The sequence below is a fragment of the Dendropsophus ebraccatus genome, chromosome 14 (assembly GCF_027789765.1).
Source record: "Dendropsophus ebraccatus isolate aDenEbr1 chromosome 14, aDenEbr1.pat, whole genome shotgun sequence".
Taxonomy (NCBI): Eukaryota; Metazoa; Chordata; class Amphibia; order Anura; family Hylidae; genus Dendropsophus; species Dendropsophus ebraccatus.
The window spans coordinates 28037708-28057828 of NC_091467.1; the positions used below are offsets into that span (position 1 = coordinate 28037708).

At 43.5% G+C, this 20121-nt stretch overlaps 1 protein-coding gene across 2 annotated transcripts in view; it reads right to left on the minus strand.

Annotated features, from left to right (window-relative positions):
- Positions 1–19060, minus strand: part of TMEM98 (transmembrane protein 98) — a 30636-nt gene extending 11576 nt beyond the window's left edge. The window contains exons 1-5 of one of the 2 annotated variants that reach the window (XM_069952022.1): positions 18993–19060; positions 10133–10311; positions 7714–7845; positions 7150–7183; positions 6847–6962 (exon numbers count right to left, since the gene is read on the minus strand). In XM_069952022.1, the coding sequence (XP_069808123.1) occupies positions 6847–6962; positions 7150–7183; positions 7714–7845; positions 10133–10263 (413 nt within the window). In that variant the 5' untranslated portion in view covers positions 10264–10311; positions 18993–19060. Of the gene's footprint in view, positions 1–6846; positions 6963–7149; positions 7184–7713; positions 7846–10132; positions 10312–14141; positions 14236–18992 lie in introns of those variants that run through there. The other variant, XM_069952021.1, reaches the window with a different exon arrangement.
- Positions 19061–20121: the final 1061 nt, after the last annotated feature.

Here is a 20121-nt window from a genome sequence, read left to right on the forward strand (position 1 = left end):
CGTCCATAGCACACGGCTCCATTCATTCTCTATGGACGCCGGACCTCTCCCCACAGTGCGCGCCAGCTTCTGGCCGGGATATCCCCGGACCGTCTCCAGGAGCGGGACTCTGCCAGAGCCTGTCATCCCGGCACGGGGGGTGACAGGTCTCCTTTAAGCATGTTTCTTACATTTCTTATGCTACCATCTACTGCTGTTGTATTGTCTCTGTGTAAGAGAGCCCACACAAATATGGGGGAGATTTATCAAACATGGTGTAAAGTGAAACTGGCTCAGTTGCCCCTACCAACCAATCAGATTCCACCTTTTTTTTTCCCAAAGAGTCTGTGAGGAATGAAAGGTGGAATCTGATTGTTTGCTACGGGCAACTGAAACCATTCTACTTTGCACCAGTTTGATAAATCTCCCCCAAAGACCCCAATTCTGCACTAGGTCCCTTCAGGGCTTCAGGCTGGTTCTAAACCCCTTGTGGCTGCTAAGTTACCATCTACTTTATGGATCCACCACGACATAGGCATTGTGGCCCATTATCTGTTGGCCAATTTTTTTAGTATGAGCCTAAGGGAGCTTAAAGAAGAAGTCCAGGGCCGTAGCGGGCTGATCATGCCTGACACATCACCACGCGGGTCCCGCTCAAACCAGGAAGCGCCCTGGAACTGGGACCCAAAGCAGAGGACAGTGGACCCCAGTGCTGGAGCCAGGGAGGTAGGTGCATGTTATTATTTTCAGCCACTTCCTTTCCGTCTCTTTTGAAAAAAAAAAAAAAAAAAAAAAAAAGGCCAACCACAGACTTCTCCTTTAAAGGGATTGCCTCATCAATACAACACATACAAGTTCTGCTAGTGGGTTACGATCTACTATTTGCCTTAGCTTTACTATATCTATTCCTCCATAGATGAGATACAATAGGGCATGGTTGTGTCCAACATCTTGTACCTTTGTATTTTGCATTCACAATGTAAGGCCAAGACTTCACTGCAGTGGAACAAAAGGAAGAAAGGTCTGTGACCCTGTAAGAATGGTGACCACACAGCAGGCTAAGACGCCATGCTGAGGCTTTCAGTACCTTCTCGACAGGAGAGCAACAAATGACATCTCTATATGTTTCTCATTGGTTTATTGCTTATAATACTGTCCAAACCTGCCTAAGGGTCCTTTTACACGCACAGATATTTGACAGATTTTTTAAGCCAAAGCCAGGAATGGATTTGAAAAGAGGAGAAATCTTAGTCTTTCTTTTATGACCTGTTCTCTGTCTATAGTCTGTTCCTGGCTTTGGCTTCAAAAATCTGTCTGATATCTGTGTGTGTACAAGGACCCTAAGGGCCCTTTTACATGGGACGATTATAGTATATATAATCCAGCAAGAAGATGGGCAATAAATAGCGGCACTCACCAGGTAAGTGCCGCTGATTATTGCCCATCTTTTTTCTAAAAAAATTATTGGCGTGTCGTTGATTCGCATGTTTATAGCTGGACCTAAAATCATTGTTAATCATTCGCTAATCGTTCGCTGTAATTCCACATTCGTTCGCTAAAAATTCAGTGTAATTCCACATTGTTTGTTCATTTGCTGGGATCAGATAGAGTAAAGGATCGTACTAACAAACGACTATCGTTCTGTGTAATATGGTGAACAATTTCAGGCGGATCTCGTTTAAAATCCTGACGTCTGTATAGTGCTATATCTGCACTGCCAGCAGGATTACCCTTTAACAACAAGCCTCAATAGAGAACCATAGCAATCAGACATTGGTGGGCTGAGTCACTCAGCATGAGAATAGAACCTATTCATTCACCGGTCACTGGAGACAATGCTGAGATACACTGTGGTTCCTGGCCATTATCATGTATATTAGTTCAGGCTACAAAATCCACTGCGCTTACCAGGTGCACTGACTGGTAACATACATAGATATGCTACAGAGCAGTGGTCTCCTGCTTCGTTTAGGCTTCATTTACACATAGATAATTGACCAATTTATCTGACAAATTTTTGAAGCCAAAACCAGGAACAGACTATACACAGAGATCAGGTCATAAAGATCAGGTCATTTCAAATCCATTCCTGGGTTTTGCTTTAAAAATCTGTCAGAATTGCACATTGTTCATTGTTTTTCTGGGATCAGAAGGAGTAAACGATCATAGTAACTAGTAACTAACGATCTTTGTTCTGTGTAATATGGTTAACGATAAACAATCTCGTTTGCGATTGTTTATTGTTATGCTGCGTTTACACGGAACGATAATTGGCCCGATCGTACGATTAACGATGTCGGAGTAACGTTTTTTTTTTTCATAACGATCAGCGTTTAGACGGTACGATATATCGTACGGAAAATTCGTTGTGCGATCATTTTGCGAACGCTTCAGCCTATCTCACACATTGGTTAAATCGGCGAACGACTGTTCACACGGAACGATTTGCGAATTTTTTGCGAAGGACGATTTGATAACATGTTGAAAGATCAAAATGCGCGATGTATCGTTCGTCGTATGATCGTTTGCTGCGTTTACACGTACGATTATCGTTCAAATTCGATCGTTATCGCGCAAATTTGTACGATAATCGTTTCGTGTAAACGCACCATTAGTCGTTAATTGTTAAAAATCGCTTTGTCTAATAGGACCCTTAGAGAACATTAGAGAGCTTCTAAAGTTTTAAAGGGGTATTTCCATCTCGCAAAGTTATCCCCTATCCACAGGAAGCTGATGGGGGTCTGGCAACTCCAGAGATCTGAGAATGAAGAGCAGTGTGCATTCACAGACAGTGCTCCGCTCGATCTCTATGGCAGTGGTGGAGAACCTTCAGCTTCCAGTTACTGAAACAATTCCCATTATGCCTGGACAACCAAAGCTCTGGCTCTCCAGGAAGGATTGGAATTGCAGTTTTGCAACAGTTGGAGAGCAAAATTAAAGGGGTTATCCAGCGCTATAAAAACATGGCCACTTTTCCCCCTTTTGTCTCCAGTTCAGGTGCGGTTTGCAATTAAGCTCCATTTACTTCAATGGAACTGAGTTTCAAAACCCCACCCAACCTGGAGACAAGAGAGGGGGAAAAGTGGCCATGTTTTTGTAGCACTGGATAACCCTTTTAACCGTAGCCCCACTACTTAGCTTATTATCCTTGTCCTGGGTATATGAGCTAACTTTGTGAGTTCGATATACTCTTTTGTTCTGCACAACCCCTATCCATATACTCTACTCTTTCAGAGTCACTAAGAAGTGGAACAGTTCAGATCCCTTCTTATTACATGCACATGAATGACCACTGTAGACCGTCTAATTGTTCAGCATTTGAATGCAGGTGGATGAAAAACATAGATACAGCCATAGGCCATAGGCTGTATCCATGTTTTCCCAGACTCCCTAGGGCTGCATCCAACTTCCAGCCACCGATATTCAAATGTTGAACGATCAGACTGGAGCATGCTCAAGTTGTGCTTATCTCTAAGGCCCCTATTCACGGGCTGATCAGCGGGAGCAAGCAAGCGCCTACCTGTCAGTCAGTGTTCACTTGCTCCTCGTTCCCTGCTTGCTGGCAGCGCTACATGGGCTGACAGCGAGCGGTTAAGTACTGGAGGGCTGCCCAAATGATCCTTAGATTGTTCGGGGAGCCCATTGGCAATGGTGGCGGCCTGCTGCTGCTGCTCCCACCATGTTTCCCCGAAGCCTCCAACACCCTCCTAAAATAAGACACCCCAAATAGCCTATAGTAAGGAATCCCTTAAAAATAAGGCACCCCTGCTCTAAACTAGGACACTCCCCAAAAGTAAGGTTCCCCCCCCCCCTGAAAGTAAGGCTGCCGCTGCCACCTCTGACTCACCTAATCCCCTCATAGACCTTCACAGCCCGGGGCATACTGGTCCATGGCCCCCACATCCTCCGCACGTTCCCCCACAAGCCTGACCAATGTCCTGCTAGCACGTCCCGCTACTCATGCACTCCTGCTTCAGCAAGGATGCTGGTGAGTATTCCAGGGAGGTTTGCGGCGATGCCTTATTTCTCTCCCCTGGCCAGGGGGAGTGAAATAGCACTTCCCCCGAAAAAAGACTTGTCTTATTTGCACGGCGCTACAGCAGCAGATCATCGCCATCTTTGTAATTTTTCTTTCAATATCTTGAAAAGACACTGAAAGACGACAATCAACCGACATCGAGCATGTCTGCTGATCATCGAAGCGATTATCGGCCTCAATGTCCAATAATCGATTTGTGTAATAGGGCTTTAATTAACACCATTTACTAGTATATATCTCCAACAGTGGCTTCTGCAATGAAAATATCTGGGTCTTTTGGCTTCTCATTGGCAAAATCAGCAGTTTGACGCAGCTGGAGCAACATGAGTGAGGCTGATGCAATACCAACCCAATGTCAAGAGAGGAGTTGCAATTAAAGGGGTTATCCAGTGCTACAAAAACATGGCCACTTTTGCACTGCTCTTGTCTTCAGATTGGGCAGGGTTTGAAACTCAGTTTCATTGAAGTAAATGGAGCTAAATTGCAAACCTGAACTGGAGACAAGCGTGGGGCAAAAGTGGCCATGTTTTTGTAGCGCTGGATAACCCCTTTAAATGCAGTTAGGTTATGTGCACACTGAGGAATTGTGATGGAAAATCCGTTGCGGAATTCGGTGCTTGTGTCTCCGCCCGTGTCATAGACTCCATTCTATGCATGGGCAGATTCCGTTGTCCGTCCAAAGAATGAACACGTTCACGTTGCCGCAGTCCACGAGCGGGCGCAAGCGCCGAATTTCGCTAGAGATTTTCTGTCACAGTTTCTCAGTGTGCACACCAGGGCTGTGGAGTCGGAGTTGGAGTTGGAGCTAGCTTTGGCTGGAGTCGGAGTTGGAAAAAAAAAAAGTACCGACTCCGACTCCAGCTTTAAATCTTTAAAAAATGTAGAATTTAATTTTGATATGAATTTTACAAGTTTTGCTCATGAATATATATTATGAGCAACATTCTAATAGAACACTGGCCCTATTACATGAGGGGGGTCATGGAAAAGTTATCGGTCACTATTTGGCAGTTTGTTTCTGAGCAGGAAGAGTCCATTGTGTGGGGGGAGATCTGTGCTGTTCTCTACCTGGATGCTTGATGACTGTATATGAGCAGCAGTGTAATATAAAGATATCCTGTGTAATATAGAAGAGGAGGAGAAGACATAAGTAGTGTAGGTGAAACTTCTGTCCTCAGTGTGGTGTTTTCTCTCTGGGAGAAGATTGTGTGTTTTTCTTCAGTGTTCAATGGCTGCAGCTGTGTGTATGTGTGTGTGTGCTTTGGCTGCAGCAGGCTGTGTGTGTGCTATGACTGCAGCAGGCTGTGTGTGTGTGTGTGTGTGTGTGTGCGCTATGGCTGCAGCAGGCTGTGTGCATGTGTGCTATGACTGCAGCAGGCTGTGTGTGTGTGTGTGTGTGTGTGTGTGTGCGCTATGGCTGCAGCAGGCTGTGTGCATGTGTGCTATGGCTGCAGCAAGCTGTGTGTGTGTGTGTGCACTCTATGGCTGCAGCAGGCTGTGTTTATGTGTGCTATGGCCGCAGCAGGCTGTGTGGGTGTGTGTGTGGTGTGCGCTATGGCTGCAGCAAGCTGTGTGTGTGTGTGCTATGGCTGCAGCAGGCTGTTTGTGGTGTGCGCTATGGCTGCAGCAAGCTGTGTGTGTGCGCTATGGCTGCAGCAGGCTGTGTGTGTGTGTGTGCGTGCGTGCTATTGTGTGCCCCCACAGTGACCTTCTATATCACTGTGTGACCTCTATATCACTATGTGTGACCCTTCTCTATATCACTATGTGTGACCCCTTTCTATATCACTATGTGTGGCCCCCTGTATATCACTGTGGCTGAGCTTTATTTCACAGGGATCTGGCATTGTTAGCAGTGTTTCTTTGTGTATGGTGAATAATTAGTAAAAAACATAGAAGATTGTCAGCAGGAAAAGACCACCTGCTCCATCTAGTCTAGTTCTGAGTTGTTCAGGACATGGAGGCTGGAGACTGGCTGCATCCACTGCACACACAGGAGAATCTGCTTTATATGTTTCCTTATTCCCTCAGAAATCATGTAGGACATTAGGGAGAAGCTGCTGAGCCAGTGTGATAAATAACTCCGGGAGTTGGAGTCGGTCCTGATAAAATTTAGGAGTCGGAGTCGGTCCTGAGAAAATTGAGGAGTCGGAGTTGGAGTCGGAGCTGCGGCTTACCGACTCCACAGCCATGGTGCAAACTGAGCAATTCTCGTGGATTCCCCGAGGAATTGAAGAGGAAAGACTTCTGCTTGAAATTCCTCTCCTTTTCTGCTCTGGCAGAATAGGAGCGGAATATGGCCCCGTTCACACTGAGCAAGAACATCGGAAATCTGCGGCGGAACCCCACCGTGCTCAGTGTGCTGCTTTGAGTGAAGGTGAGGTAGTGCGCTCCTCTGCTGCCGCCGCTTTCTGCTCAAAGAAATGACATGTCATTCCATTGAGCGGAGAGCGGCAGCAGTGGACTCGCGCCCTCTCCCTCACTCACAGTGAGACACTGAGCGCGGAGAGGTTCGACTGTTCTTGCTCAGTGTGAACTGGGCCTTCAAGTGGAATTTCGAGCAGAATTTAAGCCCCATTGAGCATAACTGCTCATTTTTTAAGGGCAGAAATTTGACGCGGAATCTGCTTGAAATTCCACGAGAATTGCTCAGTGTGCACATACCCTTCAAAAGCAGTTCAGTACACACTGAATGCTGTTTTCTATCATGTTTAAGACGGTATAAAATGTAATTGACATATCTTTATTTGTGGTCACCGTGATCAACACCACACAGAAACATTAGCCTAGCATATGTACCCAGCTTGACACTTACTAAAAATTCTTACCTGGGACTAATTCTCTTGGCAACAACAATGATATCGCTCAAACTGGATGGACTTTTCATTTTAGCACCTGACCCCATGGTCATAGCAACAAGTTTTTCAGTCAGTGTATGGCATATCTATAAAAGAAGTCGTCCAATTAAAGGGGTTAACAGATTATATATTATATAAAATTTTTGGACGTAAGCAATTCAATCCCTGACCACCATCCCAGTTGTGTAATCATATAACAAATACTAGGATTTATTCTCAGGGACCCAGCTACTATAGACCATCTAGTAATTTGGTATGTTCTTTTATACTTACCTTCAGAATTGAGATGCAATGGGACACAAGGCCACTATAGAAACACAAAAACAACATTGATTAGTGATTTTTTTAAAAATAAAACATAGAATTAATACATTCCTTACATAACATACAATAAATACTTTTGTATTGGGCTGAATCAAGGGGCCAGTATAAACTAGTCTAGATGTGGAGGTCATCTTCTCATATAAGAGGCTGATATAAACTAGTCTAGATGTGTAGGTGATCTTCTCATAGAAGAGGCCGATATAAACTAGTCTAGATGTGGAGGTCATCTTCCAATATAAGAGGCCGATATAAACTAGTCTAGATGTGGAGGTCATCTTCCAATAGAAGAGGTCAATATAAACTAGTCTAGATGTCGAGGTTGTCTTCTCATAAAAGGGGTCAATATAAACCAGTCTAGATGTAGAGGTGATCTTCTCATAGAAGAGATCAACATAAACTAGTCTAGATGTGGAGGTTGTCTTCTCATAAAATGGACCAATATAACATAGTCTAGATGTCTCTTCTGGAGAGGTTTTATTGTAATTAGATTGTTATAATGCTTTCTAAACATACGATGCATCTTCAATCCAGTCTTCGTCTTCTAAAATAGCCTCGATTTGTGGGTTGGTGATCACAACATCGTCCATTTCCAGGTCGGAAGGCTCAGACTGCGTTTCCATTGCTCCAATTAAATCCACAGTTGGCCTTTAAAAAGGACAAATACATATACATGAATACAGATTCCTCTTAAAGGAATTATCTATGACTGTAACAATGATGATGTTCTTATGGTAACCATACACAAAATTATAGTTGATAACAGCCGACAATTTCATCCAAAACGTTTATTGGATGAAAGTAAAGGCCCTGTTAGGGCCAAATCGGGCAGATATATTTGGCCGGCCGCACAACATCACTCATTGTAATAAGAGATGCACGACTGACGGCTGATTAAAGCAAAGGGCTGCACAGACATCGCCAGCTGAAAATACATTCCAAATCTGAACATTTGACTAGTGATGAGCGAATACTGTTCGATCGAATAGATATTCGATCGAATAGTGAGATATTCGAATATTCGATATTCGTACGAATATCCCGCGAATATTCGATAAATATTCGATAAGCGTTTAAGTCTCCCAGCTTTCGGTTTCACCCTCCAAATGGTCAAATAGATGTTTTTCACTAATCGAATACTTGTTCCCATAGACTTTAATGGGATCGAATATTCGATCGAACATTCGAATATTCGCGGGATATTCGTACGAATATCGAATATTCGAATATCTCACTATTCGCTCATCACTACATTTGACATGTTTTTTGTCTGTACAATTGGTATTTTTTCAAGCTGAAAGAATGAAAAAACTGTATGTGCTTTATGGTGCCCATACACCTTAGACTATAGTCTGCCAACCCCCCCACCACTAGTAGTGAGTTCCGTTGACAGTATAAGGTATGTGAGGGTCTCCCAACACATGGATCTTAACTTTATGTTCTCAGAAGGTTCACCAGAGCGGTCAGCAGCAGCAGCTTACCACTCCCCATAGGGAACCTATAAACAATAGGTAAAATGTATTGAAAGTGTATGACAGCCCCCTTACTCCACCAACAGTTGATGTTGTTGCAAAAAAGACTCAGCCATGATGAATTTTTCTGCACAGCCTTATTGTTCTGGCCACCTTAACAACCAACATGGACTAAAATGTGTATACCTGCACTAGTGCATTCATCAGTAGATTGTTCATACAGCTGTTTAACCAGCAACTTCTATCTAATGTGTATGGCCACCTTGAGGGCACCGACTAATTTATTATCAGTGAGAGTTGGGACTCTCTGTTCCTCCTGCTGAATAAAGAGGCTGCAGAAAACTATTTTAATCTGCTGTATATACAAGACTGTATCTACTGTATATACAAGATTAAAGTCAGGCCTACATTACACTAGTGTACACCTTAGAGAAATGTAATGGTTTATACCAAACCACCATCATTGTATGAAAGAACACATTAGTTTGCTCCAGGCCTTTGAAGACCTCGGTCATGGAAAAGTCATCCCTAGAGATCAGCAAATCACCCTCGATCAGTTTCGGTTCTGATTCAGCAACTATCATCAAATTTGTTTTGCATTCGAAAGTTCCCCTACTGCCCGTGCAAAGTATGTACATGGTCAGGGGACTCCTGTCAAAAGCAAAAGTCCCTGCTCCTGTACAGCAGGGTGTAGAGCTCCTGGCCCGGTGAATAAAGGAGATGGAAGCTGTGATGCATACAAACAAATGCATACAAAGAATTTTTTGTGCAATTCAGACGGAATGCAATTTGTGCTGAATCATTTCTTATTATATCCTATTAAAGATAAGTCCAGCCAGGGGCAAAATTTTTCTAACAGCAGGAACAGGGGGGAAAACTACACAAACTCACCTCTCCCCGTGCCTCTCCAGCATTTGATTGCCGCTCCGAGACCCCCGCCGAGCTCCAAAATCTCCACCTGAGCCAACGTTACAACCCAGCTGATGGACTGACCGTTTAGCCAGTCAGTGACTGCCTTGGGGCACCACAGCAGTCACTGATTGGCTGAGCGGGTTGCCTATCAGCCAGGATTGGGATGGTCCCCCGAGTTGTGATGACAGAAAATGCATATCAGTAGGGGTCCCAGAGCTGGTCATGCTGCTCATCGCTGGCACGGGGAGAGGTAAGCAAAAATTGCTTATTTTCTCCCCTGGGTGGGACTTCTCCTTAAGGATCTTAATGAAGCACAATCTTCTTAAATTTACAGATATTTTGATTACATATACATATACAATATGCAAGACCTTTTATGCAGACATTTAGCCCCTAGTCTCAGTGTAGATAGTCCCCACTATATCCATTCACTTGTCGATAGAAGAAACCACCTATTGATCTGTCTGCCACCAGACCCAACAGCATGTATGATAGCTGTGACAGCAGTGGTTGATCATCTGACCTATACTACTGCAGTCTTGTACTCTTACTTGTTGTTGTAGTGTGTGAGAAGATTCTTGGTCCGGCAGTAGCGCTGCCTGCAGACCACAACCAAGGCCACAAAGGAAGCCAGAAAGATTGTAGCCAGGACTCCAATAGCTACGATAACCACAGTCTCCATCTCTCTGCTGGTTGAGCAGACCAGTCACGTGAAATGAAGCTCAATCATCTGTAAAATGAGAAAAGATCATGTTATCCTTGGGTTGAGTACGGAGCAGGGGGAAGGAGGTTTAGAAGCGTCCAACAAGTCTATAGATGGGTCATCCACTGTTTAGGATCCTCATCTCTCGGTCTGAATAGAGAGTGGTTAAAATGAGTGTCTCATGCAATGGAGGACCTGTCTTGCATTACATAGACAACACACAGATATGAATGGGCACATGCGTAATGCTTAACTTCCCCAATGATGGCACTGCTTGAAAATTGTACACTTACTACCAGGTTAGGATATGTGCACACTGAGGAATAGGTGAGGAATTGAAGCAGAAACCGCTCTTAATTTCAGTTTGAAATTCCTCCTGGACATGTCACTTCTTTCGACGGATAGCGGAATACGCCGGCCCATAGAATGGTGTCTATGGAGCCGGCGGAAAGGCGCGCAGCCGTGCGCGCGGACACACGACGGAATTCCGCGGACATTGTCCGCGAGAATTCCGTAGTATGAACCCGCCCTATGAACCCACCCTTTTATGGGAGGAATTTCAAGCAGAATTTAAGAGCGGATACCTCTTCTATTCCTCGTCTTTTGGGGTATATGCACACTGAGCAATTCTCGAGTAATTAACCTCTTAACGACGCATGACGGGTATACCCGTCATGCGGCCGTTAAGAGTAAACAGAGAGGGCTCCCGACGTGAGCCCTCTCTGCAGCGCGCGGTCCCCGGTTGCTAAGTGCAGCCAGGGACCGCGTGTATTAGCCGGCACGGCCGATCGGCGCGGCCGGCTAATTAACTATTCAAATGCCGCTGTCAAAGCTGACAGCTGCATTTGAATAGCAGCTGTGCCCCCTCTCCCTGGTGTCCAGTGGGGGATCTCCCCCCCGCGATGCGATCGCGGAGGGGAGATCTGTTCTAATGAGTCGGCCGGGGCTCAGCGTCGGAATGACGCTGATCCCGGCTCCGCAATCTATTCAGATGGTCTGCAGCAGACCATTATAATAGAGCACCGATCTGATGGATCATTGCTCTATTATATACACAGGATTGATCTCAATGGGAGATCAGTTCTGTGTATATAGAAGTCCCCCAGGGGGCTTCATATTACTGTAAGGGAAAGTTAAAAAAAGTGTTTTTATTAATAAAAAATCCCCTCCACTAATAAAAGTCTAAATCACCCCCCTTTTCCCATTTTACAAATAAAAATAAATAAATAAATAAACATGTTTGCTATCGCCGCGTGCGTAATCGCCCGAACTATTAATTAATCACATTCCTGATCTCGCACGGTAATCGTTGTAAGCGCAAAAAAATCCCAAAGTGCAAAATTGCGCATTTTTGGTCGCATCAAATCCAGAAAAAATTTTATATAAAGCGATCAAAAAGTTGCATATGCGCAATCAAGGTACCTGACACAGCCCCATAGACCAAAGGATAAAAGCGCTATAAGCCTGGGAATATAGCGATTTTAATGAACGTATATTTGTTAACAATGGTTTTAATTTTTTACAGGCCATCAGATACAATATAAGTTATACATGTTACATATCGTTTTAATCGTAATGACTTGAGGAACATATATAACCTTATATATCCTTTTTCCATAGGACACACGGCGTAAAAATGAAGCCCCCCCCAAAGAAAAATAATTGCGGGTTTTTCTCAATTTCACTGGGCATATAATTTTTTTCTGGTTTCGCAGCATATTTTATGGAAAAATTCAGCCTGTCATTGCGAAGTACAACTTTTTTTTTTTTACACTTTTGAAGTCCCTTTGGGGGACTTCTACATACAGTACTTTGATTTCTACACTGATGAATGCTATGCCATAGGCATAGCATTGATCAGTGTTATCGGCGATCTGCTCATTGAGCCTGCCTGTGCAAGCTCAGTGCAGCAGATCGCCGATCGGACCGCACGGAGGAAGGTGAGAGACCTCCGGCGGTCCGTTTCAACGATCGGGACCCCCGCAGTCACACTGCGGGGGTCCCGATCGGTAAGTGACAGGGGACTCCCCCTGTCACTTACACTTAAACGCCGCGGTCGCGCCGCGATTGCGGCGTTTAAGGGGTTACTGACACGCGGCAGAGCGATCGCTGCAGCGTGTCATTACCGGTGAGGTCCCGGCTGCTGATTGCAGCCGGCCCCCACCTGCTATGAAGCGCGCTCCGCTCCGGAGCGTGCTTCATAGCGGGAAAAACACCCAGGACGTAAGGTTACGTCATGGGTCGTCTGGGGACAGACTTCCATGACGTAACCCTACGTCCAGGATCGTCTAGGGGTTAAAGGGTTAAAGCAGAAAGTTTTCAGGCAGAATTCAAGCAGAATTTAAGCCCCCCCATTGACTTCTATAGGATTCCTCTAGCAGTTCTACAGCAGAAAATTCTGCTTGGAAATTCTGCAATGTGAACAACAGAGCAGAAAACCCATTGAACACAATGGGACTTTGCTTTGTACATATTTTACGTGAGGAATTTCAAGCTGAATTTCCTCTTCAATTCCTCACCTAATTCCTCGCCTTTTCCTCAGTGTGCACATAGCCTCGCTCAGTGTGCATGAGCCCTAGGCGAGGAATATCAAGTAGAAAACTTTCCTCTTCAGCTCCTCGCTGAATACGTGCCTATTCCTCCGTGTGAACATACACTTACCCAATAAATTAAAGCTGGAATAAAGAAATTTTATAATCAGCTACTTATCCTTTTAAAGCAAATGTACCACTAGGTACATCACTTGGGGATTCACTTGGAGATTCCACTGGCACGGTCCTTTTTTCAAGAATCAACGAAGCCGTGTCACAGAGGGGAGGGGAGATTGTCACACTGAAGGCTGGCAGACTTGCCCAAAGTGCTCCTGGGTGGGCAGGCGCTCATTAACAGACCGGCACTGTACGCAGAGACCAGGCATTGCCTCAAAAAAAGGACCACGCCACCGGCATCCCTGTGCCGACGCCGAACTGTTCATGTTAAAAAAACGTACCTACATTCACTTTAAGGCTGAAATCACGCATGTATTTTTTTGTGTCAGTTTTTGATGCAATTTTCAGAACCAAACACAGAAGTGAATACAAAGTATCAGTCTATGCTTTATATTGATGGCCTTTTACATGGGGCTGTCTTTGGCTGAAGAGGCCCATTATTGCCTTACGTAAAAGACACAGTGATCAACCGATGAACAAGCAACCCATCATTCATCAGCTGATCCTTGGCATCGTGTGGCCCTAAAACTCCTCTTTGGCCAGCTGAGGATGTGCTACCAGCAATAATGAGAGTGACGGGCAGAACAATCATTGAGCCGTGTGAAAGGCTTATTACACGAGTGCTGATCTGATAGATCTCCATTCCTATCAGGTCTGACCTTTTGGATTCAATTCTAGCTGTGGCTGAACAGTGACAAATGTGTGCTCATATACTATAAACCATATTATGGGACTGAACAACCTGGGAGTTGTACAGAACAGTTATGTATCACCCACAGAAGCCTAAAGCACCTCAATGTAATCTAGGCATGTATCCTTAGATACCATATGATGACTGTATTCTCTCCTGGTAGCCTTGTTTTTTCGTCCTTGTACCTTGGGACACAATTCCCTGTGGAGCCACTATGCCCCCATACACAGCTCTGCCGTGTCCATGAGGTCTTAGAACATTGTTGGCTAAATTCTAGGTAGTGACCTACCAGTAAATCTCTCCTACCTGAACAGGGAGAGCTGTAGATACGAAGCCACCAGGGTGCAGTATCCTCTGCATGTCCCTTACCCTGGTCTCCCGCACTACTAGGTCCCGATCCCCATTTACTATATGTAATCCATTACTGTTCTCATCTAAGATAATTAGGATTTCCTTACCTAGACTGAGACATCGAGGCAGCGTTATATGGACGGCCACTTCCGTGTAGGCCTCACGCTGATACATATATGGGTAAACATTTCTTGCCTACGTTTGTCTTTTCCTCAATCATTAACAGACTCGGGGAGTGACCATTTACCATTCACGTAATCCATTCCAGCTATCAATCGCTCTCCATTTAGTGCAATATAACTGGAAGGTTCAGTGTTCTAGAAAGCGATGACATAAAGGGCTGGAAAATCACAGTGACTTTATGGAGGTTTTTTTTCGTCCTTCAATCATTCTACTTAATTTCATAAAATTCATTCAGTGATATAAATGCTTAAAGTCTATTGGAAATTCATCTATCCTTCCACACACAAAATGTTAAAATGTACCTGTCACTTTAAGGCTATGTTCACACTGTGTAAAAAAAAAAAAAAAAAGAGAGAAAAGGCACCTGGTTTTTCCTTAAAAACAACTTTTGTTATTACTAGAGATGAGTGAACCGGGTTCGGGTTCGAGTTGATCCGAACCCGATCGTTCGCTATTTGATTAGCGGGGGCTGCTGAACTTGGATAAAGCTCTAAGGTTGTCTGGAAAACATGGATACAGCCAATGACTATATCCATGATTTCCACATTGCCTTAGGGCTTTATCCAACTTCAGCAGCCACCGCTAATCAAAGTTCGGGTTCGGATCGACTTGAGCATGCTCCAGGTTCGCTCATCTCTAGTTATTACCGCATTTTAATTGACCTCAATGGAATGACGGACATCCAATGCACACAGTGTATTAAACTATGTATTAAACAGTTCTTCTTTATTCACCGTCTTTACTATGTGAACATAACCTAAACAACTTTTGATGTGTCTTAGAGACATGTAACAAGCTTTGATCGGTCAGGATGAGGAATGTTCAGACCCCAACTGATTGTCAGACACAAATTTCTTTACCCTCTGTACATGCAAACCAATGTGGTTCCATAGACTTACATTAGGGGGTCTATCTCGGTCATGTGACACAAAAGAATGGTTAGCACAAATTTCCCCATAGAATTCAAGCAATCGGTGGTGGTGTGAACACCCAGATTCCATCCAATCAAAACCTGTCTCTACAACACATCAAAAGTTAGTTTTTTTAAGTGACAGTGCCTATGTAAAGGAGAAGTTTGACATTTTCTAAAAGCCCCCAGTCTGCAGGGGGAGAGAGTAAATTGATTTTTGTTTACAACTTACCTCTCCCCGTGCCTGTGGTGAGCGGCTGGAGCAGCCGCGGGACCCTCGCCGGAAGTCATTTTCCCCCGAGTTGTAATGACGTCACCAGTCAGCGGAAAAATGCCTGTCCCAGATGATGGACTGGCAGCTTAGCGAACCAGTGATTGGAGCGGCGTCCCATACTGAGCGGCCAGTCCATCAGCCAGGTTGTGAAGTGGACACCCCGGAGATCCTGGAGCCCGGTGCGGGTCCTGAAGCTGCTCCTGCCGCTCACCGAAGTTGTTACTTGAAATCAATTCCAATTCCCCCCCCCCCCCCCCCCCCCCTCCAGGTTGCCTGTTTTAGAAAACACCGGACTTCTCCTTTAAAGTGTCACTGTCATTATGACTTTCAACATGTAAATCAACAGTAGATGTGATATAAAGCAAGTTTGCAATATACATTACAACTTTTTTAAAGTTATCATGGAAAACATGGCAATTCCTGTGTTTAGACCCCTTTTTATTTACTTTTTTTTCCCCAAAGAGACACAAGAAGTCTCGTGTTTTCCAGGTCATCTGCACTCACAGAGAAGAGGGACATTTAATTGACAGACACATGACTCTCTGTACTGGCCGGGATGTCATGTGTTTAGTCTGTTTTTTCCAACCAGCACAAGTCTAAAAATCTGCCTTCTGGAGACTGGACCTGGATACAAGTAAGTATAGCTTTGTTTTACAGCATGATAACAACAAAATAATAATAATAATAATAATAATAATAATAATAATAATAATAATAATAATAATAATGTAAATTGCCGACTTGCTTTATATCACATCTACTGTTGATATAGATTTTGAAAGTTATAACGACAGTGACACTTTAACATATACATGCTGTTAGTGAAAAGTTGTCATTTACTACTTAAAGTGTCCCTGTTGTTATAACTTTAAAAATCTAAATCAACAGTAGATAAAGCAAGTATACAATATACATTCATTATTATTTGTTGTTGTCATGCTGTAAAACAAAGCTGTACTTACCAGAAATCCAGGTCCAGTCTCCTGAAGGCAGATTTTCTGATTTGTGCTGGTTGGAAAAAAAACAGACTAAACACAGGAGTTCCAACCAGTACAGAGAGTCACAGGCTGAAATCAGCTGCTATTGCTAGGAGAATCTAAGGCTGTCCAGCCCCTACAGGAGAAATGTAGTATTACATTAGCATCTACTAGACTAGAGCATCCAAATGGGTTCTCCTAATGGGGCAGTCCCATGGAAAGAAAGAGAAAAAAATTCTAATAGAGCTTAGGTTAGGTTTTCATAGTATTTTGGATGTTCTTGGATTGTTATAAGGCTATGTTCTCACAACGTACTAAAGATCGCAAAGAAAGGCCATTGTTGTGAACATTATTTCTGGCCATTGTTCAACAACCGGGGCCATTCTTTGCAATGTTTGGTAAGTCGTGGGAACAAAAACTAAAGGTTGCAGGCAGATTGTTGCTATTAAGCATCATGAGAACATAAAGTTCTGAACACACAATATGATTTGTATTATAGAGGTGATCTTTGCAGAGGAACATCATTAGTATTCACCCCAGATGGCGCAGAGTCTTATAATACAAAGCTCAGCTCTTGCAGAATTTCATAATATGTATACCACAGATATTGCAGAATGTTGTTATGATACACCTCAGCTGCTGCAGAACCTCATAAACACCTCAGCTGCTGCAGAACCTCATAATACATCTTATCAGCTGCAGAACCTCATCATACACACATCAGCTGCTGCAGAACCCTATAATACACCTCAGCTGCTGCAGAACCTCATACTACACCTCAGCTGCTGGAGAACCTCATAATACACCTCAGCTGCTGCAGAACCTCATAATACTCCTCAGCTGCTGCGGAACCTCATAATGCACATCTCAGCTGCTGCAGAACCTCATAATACACACCTGAGCCGCTGCAGAACCTCATAATACATACCTTATCTGTTGCAGAAGATCATAATACACACCTCAAGTGCTGCAGAACCTCATAATACACCTCAGCTGCTGCAGAACCTCATAATACAAGTAAGCTGCTGCAGAACCTCATAATACACACCTCAGCTGCTACAGAACCTCATAATACACCTCTGCTGCTGCAGAACCTCATAATACACCTCAGCTGCTGCAGAACCTAATAATACACCTCAGCTGCTGCAGAACCTCATAATACACCTCAGCTGCTGCAGAACATCATAATACACCTCAGCTGCTGCAGAACCTCATAATACACCTGAGCTGCTTCAGAACATCAACCTACACCTTAGTTGCTGCAGAACCTCATAATACACCTCAGCTGCTGCAGAACCTCATAATACACCTCTCAGCTGCTGCAGAACATCATAATACACTTAATCTGCCGCAGAACCTCATAATATACCTCAGCTGCTGCACAACATCATAATACACCTCAGCTACTGCAGAACCTCATAATACACCTCTCAGCTGCTGCAGAACATCATAATACTCTTAATCTGCCGCAGAACCTCATAATATACCTCAGCTGCTGCACAACATCATAATACACCTCAGCTACTGCAGAACCTCATAAAACACCTCAGCTGCTGCAGAACCTCATAATACATCTCAGACTCGGACCCTCATAATACACCTCAGCTGCTGCAGACCCTCATAATACACCTCAGCTGCTGCAGAACCTCATGGCTCTGCAGCAGCTGCAGTATGTATTACAAGGAGTTTTATACCCCCTTACTTTACATAATGTAGAAGATTGGGAGTCACCTTGGAGTCTGCGGCGTCTATACTGTATGATCACAAGAAGTGACTTATATAATGAGCTATAATACTTTTACCATATACAGTTCGAGGGTAGGAACATTATTCTGCTTATATAATTTACACCTATCCCTTTTCTATGGTTTCACAAAAAAAAGAGAAAATTGAAAACAAAATAAAAAAATGCAATAATAGGATTAAAATTCCTGCCGTTTTACACAAGATGGATTAGTTGCTCAGATTTTAAAGAGCCCACACTCTATTTATATAGTTGTATAGAGACGGTATATCATTCAGGAATAGGTTATTGAATGTTTGCACATTTTACTGGATTAAAAAAAATAAATAAATACAAATTGGGAATGAGAAATTGCTATTTTATATTTCGTTTTTTTTTTTAAATTTAGTAATTTTAATGTTGAAGTGTCTTAAAATAAATGAAATATAAATGTATTTAATCTTTTGTCTTGAAACATACTAAATCCCCGCATGGATCTGATGACTAAGTTTTCTGTTGTTTTTTTTTTTGTTGTTTACTTTTTTTCCTAATCAAAACCTAATAAAAGTTAAATAAAAAATAAATAAAATATATTAATATTCTAAAATAAAAGGATATAAAAATTTGAAAAACATAAGCTTTGTAAAATGAGACCGAAACATATACACGTATGAAGTTCAAGAAGAAGAAAGTCACATAGACATAAATCATGGCCCTTCCCCCCAGTACCATAGAACAGATTAAACTCCCCTTAAATTTATATAGATATATACGTACTGTATGTACAGTAACAGAGGATGATCTGCTGATCTTGTATATATAGGGACAGCACATATAGATAACACAACCGCTGTAGTGTAATATATGGAAGGTAGAAAAGTAACTCTTTACCTTTTGTTCTCAGTTTCCTCCATTCCCACATTCCTGTTCTTATCTTAGACACTGGGAGTAAGAACACATTCCAGCCTGACAGATTGCAGAGAACCTGGCCCTGTGCATTATGGGATTACTCATGGGACTCAGAGCGCACATTTAAAAGAGGAGAGAAAAATAAATTTTATATATATATATATATATATATATATATATATATATATATATTGTAGGGATCTTCCCGGGGGATGGTGTGTTTGGACACAGTTCAGTCAGCAAACTTGGACTTATAAAAAACAGCTTGGTGTTTATTTGTATCATAAACAGTCCATAACAGAAAAATAGCAATACCGTGCTTTTCAGAACAAACAAAACAAAAGGTCCTGCCCGTCCGGGCACTTACTAACAACCGGTCACCTATCTGGCACTTGGTAAGCAGAGTCGCTGAGTAAGCCCCCCAGCAGCGACAGTATCCTTTGCTCGCAGCAAACCCAGCCTGCAGGCTGTTCACTCCTGACTGAGAGCAATCCCTTTCAGACTGACTAGAGCTTTTGCCTTCTCAGGCTGATTGGGATCAGAGCTCACCTGATCCCAAAACCCACACTGGATCGAGGGGGAGGGAATGGCAAGTCCCACTACCAAAACCTACCTGCCATTCCATGTAAGTCCAGGCCCGGCAATAATAAATAATAGCTCAGCAGCATAACACTGCTGAGCACAGATGCCTCCTGGACTCACCATCTCACACTATGTATCAACCTGGGTGAGATGTACATCCCCTCGAGCACTTTACCAGTGACATGTCCACATATCCCCCCCCTCTTCTTCAGACCGGAGGGCTGAGCGTATTGTCCCCACAGGCAGTGTACCCTTGATAGGGCGTCAGCATTTGCCTGTAATTTCCCTGGCCGGTGTTCCACAGTGAAATTAAAGTTTTGTAGGGACAGAAACCACCTAGTCACCCTTGCATTCTTCTCCTTGTTTATTTTCATCCATGTTAGGGGGGCATGGTCTGTCACTAACTTAAACCTCCTGCCTAGTAAGTAGTACCTCAGGGATTCTAGGGCCCACTTCACTGCCAGACATTCTCGCTCAACTATGGCATAGTTTTTCTCGGCCGGGGATAGCTTCCTACTTAAGTACATCA